The sequence below is a fragment of the Mastomys coucha genome, unplaced genomic scaffold (genome assembly GCF_008632895.1).
Source record: "Mastomys coucha isolate ucsf_1 unplaced genomic scaffold, UCSF_Mcou_1 pScaffold23, whole genome shotgun sequence".
NCBI lineage: Eukaryota > Metazoa > Chordata > Mammalia > Rodentia > Muridae > Mastomys > Mastomys coucha.
The window spans coordinates 33659530-33666262 of NW_022196906.1; the positions used below are offsets into that span (position 1 = coordinate 33659530).

At 35.6% G+C, this 6733-nt stretch overlaps 1 protein-coding gene across 1 annotated transcript; it reads right to left on the reverse strand.

Annotated features, from left to right (window-relative positions):
- Positions 1-75: 75 nt before the first annotated feature.
- LOC116072761 (olfactory receptor 148-like) lies at positions 76-993 on the reverse strand. Its single transcript, XM_031344318.1, has one exon. It carries the CDS (start codon positions 991-993, stop codon positions 76-78), a length of 918 nt encoding a protein of 305 aa, XP_031200178.1.
- Positions 994-6733: the final 5740 nt, after the last annotated feature.

Genomic DNA, 6733 nt, shown 5'->3' on the forward strand with positions numbered 1-6733 from the left:
TTAAAAGGGGGAACCAAATACCCACGGGAGAAAATAAGTTTTAAAATCCATCATGAACTCCATAATGATGAACATCTAAGCTAAACTGTGAAACACCCTTCTCAAGGACCTCTTCACTTCCTTATTCCTCAATGAATATATTAAAGAGTTCAGCATAGGTGAGACAATATTATTTAATATCTGTACCACAGCCCCAAGCAGAGGGTTTGGTGTACGCTGCAGGTAGATGATAATTACAGGTCCGTAGGCACAGAGAATGGCAGTGAGGTGGGCACTGCAGGTGGAGAATGCTTTCTGCCTGCCCTCCGCTGAACGGATTCTCAGAATGGCAACCCCAATGTGTACATAAGAGACACAAACACTGAAGAGAAGCATCAGAGCCAGAAAGCCAACATTGATGGAACCCACCTTCCGGGCCAACTTATTGTCAGTACAAGCCAGGGGTAAAACTGCAGGAATGTCACAGAAGAAATGATGGACATGATTAGGCCCACAGTAGGTTAACTGAAAGGTAAAAAATGTCAGAATGCCAGACTGAAGACATCCTATCAACCAGGATACTGTGACCAAGCCCAGGCACACTCCAGGTTTCATGATGAGCATGTATCTCAGTGGGTGACAGATAGCAACATAACGATCATAGGCCATCACAGAGTAGAGGCATCCTTCAGTAGACCCCAGAAGGTGATAGAAGAAGAGCTGGGCAGCACAGCCTTTGTAAGAGATGGCTGGGCTCTGGCCAGAGAGGTAAAGTAGCATCTTGGGACAGGTTACTGATGGGAACAACATGTCAAAAATGGATAGAAGTCCCAAGAAGAAATACATGGGGGTGTGAAGGGAAGGTGAAGAAACGATTGCTGTAAAGATGAGTGAATTTCCAAGCAAGGTAAAGATGTATATGAATAAGAACACCACAAAGAGTAGAGTCTCCAGTCCTTGTGTCTGGGGTATTCCCAATAGAATGAATTCATCCAGCAATGTGTGATTTCCCATGGTGCAGGAAGCCTGTTTTGGATTTTCCCAAACATGAAAATATGAATATAAAGGTTAATACTAGTATGTATTAACTGTCCTAATTTTTACTTTTTTCCTTAGAAATAACAATGGAAATTGTTTCAAGGTAGCTTGTGTTATAATAGCATAATAAGAACATAGACCCCATATCTAAAGATATATTTTCTCTAAAGCATGAGTGGAAACAGACTAAAACTTTAACATGAAATAATAGATGAGCTAAGAAGATAGAGTTCCACATACCAAGCAATGAGATGATTTAGCTAATTTCCATAATCAATTGTCTAAAATTAACACAAAATGAAAATGGAACCTGGAAAATTGTTCCTTCTCTTTCCTTTTAGAGCACTTTAAATCACTCAATAACATTCATCAGCATGCCAAAATATCCATCAAATTTGAACTTTGAGACTCTCATTTCTAATTTGAAGTAGGAGTCATCATAAAATGGAATTTATATAGTATTTTCACACATATACATATATCTATCTATACATATATATGTAGATAGATATATTCATATATATACATATAGGTATTCATATACATATTCCTAATTTCTTGGTTTGGATATTTTCTTGTAATATAATGTTCATATGGTAGTGGAGTTTTTCAATATTTTCTTAGATTTTTAAATTCCCTAGAACTTAGAAAGTTGTACTTATGTTGTACTTGTAGGTTTTAGATTTTAGTGGGGTTACATGATATATAAAGAAATGAGTATCATATGTTATATAATGATATACTATCAATATAATATTAATATATCATTATATATTGAATTCTGACTAAATAGAACATTGAAAGATATCAAAGCTGGACTTCATGCATGCTTAGTGTTTGAAATGTTTTATTTACCAAAGAAATGAAGGTAAGCGTTTTTAACATGACCCAGTGTTCTCAGTAGAGATTAACACATAGTTTGATGTTACTAAAACTGGAAAAATGTTATACATCAGGCCTGCAAAATATATTATTTTACTATATACATCCTTATACACTGTCATCCACAATCATCATGCCACGTTTTGCTTTGTTTCATTTGAATGGAAATTGGTAACTGAATATGCTGAGAAACCAAAAGTGCCTCTGAATGTGATAATGTACTTGTATTTTGAAGGTTCTTAGAAACCAGTCATGGGCAAACTGTGATTCACTTTGCATTTTTACCTTATCTTCTTAAGATACAAAACATTAAGACATTATCTACGCAACATTGCTATGATGTCTAACTTTGCATTTTCACTTTCTCTAATCTTCCCTTATAATTAGTAATTTCTATGTAAAAGTAATTTACCTTCTAAAACCTTGGAAATGATGTCAATACAATGTATATCCATGCATGATGTTCTGATGAGATTGAGTGCAGGGTCTGATAAGTTTGAGGTCCTAAATTAAGACCAAGATACATAATCTAAATTTAATCTAGCAGATCTAATAGTGTGCATTGGAAAGATGGAATTTAAGCCTTTGCTCAGTGGGTACATACATGAATGACAAATTGGAAATTGCTTCATGAACATAATTGGACCATGTGTTCTATGAAGAAACTGAGTCCTTCATAGTTATTACTATATCTCTATAACATCATATTTTGGATGCTACCTATTTTTCTGACACCACCACATTTTTTGAAGGTTGTGAAATGATTACTTTCAAGCTGGTATGATAGCTAGGAACTTGAAACAATGAACTCCAGAGCCACAACATTCATCTTCTCTTCCCAGATTCTAGGGAACACTTAGATACTCTTTACATTTCAGAGATTCTGCAAGAGTAGAGAGGCAGGCAGAATGACAAAATCTTCATAATTTCTGTCAAACAATCATTGTCTATTGGTGAAGAACAAAATAAGAAAATAGTAAGGTGGTTGAAGAGTAAGGAAAGAAAGGTAATTTCCTGAGGAAAGCCACATGAGAATTTCACTATTATTTAAATTTTTCATAGCAACACAAAAATGCATGAAGAGGAATTAGTATAAAAATATCTGAAACACAACAAAAATGTCTTCAAACAACCAGAGTGCTTATGATACATTTAGATTGATTATTTTAGTTCTTGTCATAATCACATGTATTTTATATAGATTTGCATATTATATATTACACATTTACATCAATTAATAATAAGTTATTAGAGTAATTTATTTTCATTATTGTATGAAGTTTATTTTTTATTTTTATTTTTATTAGATATTTTCTTTATTTACTTATCTCCTTTCCCAGTTTCCCCTCTGAAAAAAATGAAATAAAATAAAATAAAAACTTTAAAAAACAACGAAAACAAAAACAAACCTGTTCCCTCCCTCCTCCCCCTGCTCACCACCCCACCCTCTCCTGCTTACTGGCCCTAGCATTCCCCTACACTGGAGAATAAAACCTTCACAGGGCCAAGGGCCTCTCCTCCCACTGATGACTGACTTGGCTATTCTCTGCTGTACATATGCTGCTGGAGCCATTAGTTCCACCATGTGTACTCTTTTGTTGGAGTTTTAGTCCCTGGGAGCTCTGAGGGTACTAGGTAGTTCATATTGATGTTCATTGTAAGGGGCTGCAAACCCTTCAGCTCCTTGGATCCTTTTTCTATCTCCATCATTGGGGACTCTGTACTCAGTCCAATGGATAGCTGTGAGCCCCTACTTCTGTATTAGTCGGGTACTATCAGAGCCTCTCAGAAGTCAGCTATATCAGGCTTCTGTCAGCCAACACTTGCCGGCATCCACAATAGTGTCTGGATTTGATGATTGGATATGGGAAGGATTCCCAGGTGCAGCAGTCTCTGGATTGTCCTTCCTTCAGTCTCTGCTCCATAGTTTGTCTCTGAAACTCCTTCCATGGATATTTTGTTCTCCTTTTTAAGAAGGAATGAAGTATCCACATTTTGATCTTCTTTTTATTGAGTGTCTTGTGGTTTGTGGATTGTACTTTGTGTATTCCGATCTTCTGGGCTAATATCCACCTATCAGAGAGTGCATACCATGTATGTTCTTTTGTGATTGGGTTACCTCACTCAGGATGATATTCTCCATTTCCCTACAAATTTCATAAATTCATTGTTTTTAATAGCTGAGTAGTTCTCCATTGTGTATATGTACCACATTATCTGTATCCATTCCTCTTGAGGGACATCTGGGTTGTTTCCAGTTTCTGGTTATTATAGGTAAGTCTGCTATGAACATGGTGGAGCATGTGTTCTTATTACATGTTGCAGTATCTTTTGGGTATATGTCCAGGAGTGATATAGCTGGGTCCTCCAGTAGAACTATGTCCAATTTCCGGAGGAACTGCCAAACTGATTTCCAGAGTGGTTGTACCAGTTTGCAATCCCACCAGCAATGAAGGAGTGTTCTTCTTTTTCCACAACCTTTCCAGCATCTGCTGTCACCTGAGTTTCTTATCCTAGCCATTCTGATTGGTGTGAGGTGGAATCTCAGGGTTGTTTTGGTTTGTATTTCCCTGATGACTAAGTATGTTGAACATTTCTTTAGGTGATTCTCAGCCAGTTGGTATTTGTCAGTTGAGAATTCTTTGTTTAGCTCTGTACCCCATTTTTAATAGGGTTATTTGGTTCTCTGGAGTCTAACTTCTTGAGTTCTTTGTGTATATTGGATATTAGCCCTCTATCAGATATAGGATTGGTAAAGATCTTTTCCCAATTTGTTGATTGCTATTTTGTCCTATCGACAGTGTCTTTTGCCTTACAGAAGCTTTGCAATTTTATGAGGTCCCATTTGTCAATTCTTGATCTTAGAGCATAAGCTATTCGTGTTCTATTCAGGAAATTTTCCCCTGTGTCCATATGCTCCAGGCTCTTCCCCACTTTTTTTTCTATTAGTTTCAGTGTATCTGGTATGATGTGGAGGTCCTTGATCCACTTGGACTTGAGCTTTGTACAAGGAGATAGGAATGGATCGATTTGCATTTTTCTACATGCTGCCAGTTAAGCCAGCACCATTTTTTGAAAATGCTGTCTTTTTTCCACTTGATGGTTTTAGCTCCTTTGTTAAAATCAAGTAGCCATAGGTGTGTGGGTTCATTTCTGATTCTTCATTCGTATTCCATTGATCTACCTGCCTGTCACTGTACCAATACCATGTAGTTTTTATCATAATTGCTCTGTAGTACAGCTTAAGGGTGGGGATGGTGATTCCACCAGAGGTTCCTTTGTTGTTGAAAAATAGTTTTGCTATCCTAAGTTTTTGTTATTCTAAATGAATTTGGATGAATGTTTACTGCATTGGAGTCATTGAATCTTATAAACTTTTGGTTCTTGTTTAAAGAAAGCTAATATTCTACCCTTTTATTCCTTATCTGGACTTAAATTCGGTTTTTGTTTAGGCAGAATTGTAGAGGAGAGATCATGGGATCTGGTCATTCCAGAGTTCTGGAAGAGCTATATCCATATAAACATGTCATTAGAGTTTTCAGGACAATTAAATTCAGTCTCAATGAATAGAGAAAGCAAACAGATAAGTGTATGAATACATTTTAGGGAAAGTAATCTTAGCAAGTATAGAAGAAATTGGGGTGTAATGAGTGACCTTAGAACCAGAAAATTGTAGGATGCAATTAGGAGCAAATCAATCATTGCAAATCAAGACAAAATGGAGGAATTCTATTGAGAACTTAATTTCTCTCTCTCTCTCTCTCTCTCTCTCTATATATATATATATATATATATATATATATATATGTATATATATACATATATATATGTATGTATATATATGCATATATGTATATATATACACATATATATGTATATATCTCTATATATGTGTGAGTGTGTGTGTGCTTAATGTGTAATGAGGATTCAATTATGTTAATTATTGGCAAACTCAGATAATATTTCTTTTCTGAAACTCCTGTTAAAAAATAAACATATGATTTATCTTGGATATGACAGAATTTTATTTCTTCCAGAAGTAAAAGGGAAAGTAATTAGAAAAGGTGATACTTTCAAGAGGGACAGATTTCTTTTAAATGTGAACTGGTTCTAGTTATTTGTGAAGTAGAAGATTTGAATAACTTTTATTTACATCTTCAATCAAAGCAAGGAATGGGGAACATGCTAGTTTAATATTGGCATGAATAATATGAAGTATGAATGTCTATTCAGGAAATACCCTTTGTTCCCCATGATCTTCAGATCTAACTGAATTTTATTGAAAAATATAGTAAGTGATGAGAAGATTGGGGACACAGGCTTAAGTGCCTATAGTATCTCATACAACCCACATGTCAGTCCTATCTCAAAATATTCTAACACACTGCAATATAATTGTTACTAATGGTTGACCTCAGTGATATACTTGGGAAACTATGAGCCATACTGCAGATGATTCTAAAGCAATATATGCAAGAGTCACATAAGAGTACAATTCAAACCAAAGAAAACCCATGAGAAATATCTTATGACAGTAGATCTATTGCAGACTGACATTGTTTGCTACCATTTTATAGCATTTTCCTACAAATTCAAGTGTTATTAAAAAAGAAAAGGCACCAGGCAGTGGTGGCGCATGCCTTTAATCCCAGCACTTGGGAGGCAGAGGCAGGCAGATTTCTGAGTTCGAGGCCAGCCTGGTCTACAGAGTGAGGTCCAGGACAGCCAGGGCTATACAGAGAATCCCTGTCTCAAAAAAAAAAAAAAAAAAAAAAAAAAAAAAAAAAAAAAAAAAAAAAAAAAGAAAAGAAAAGAAAAGGCATAGTCTCACCTA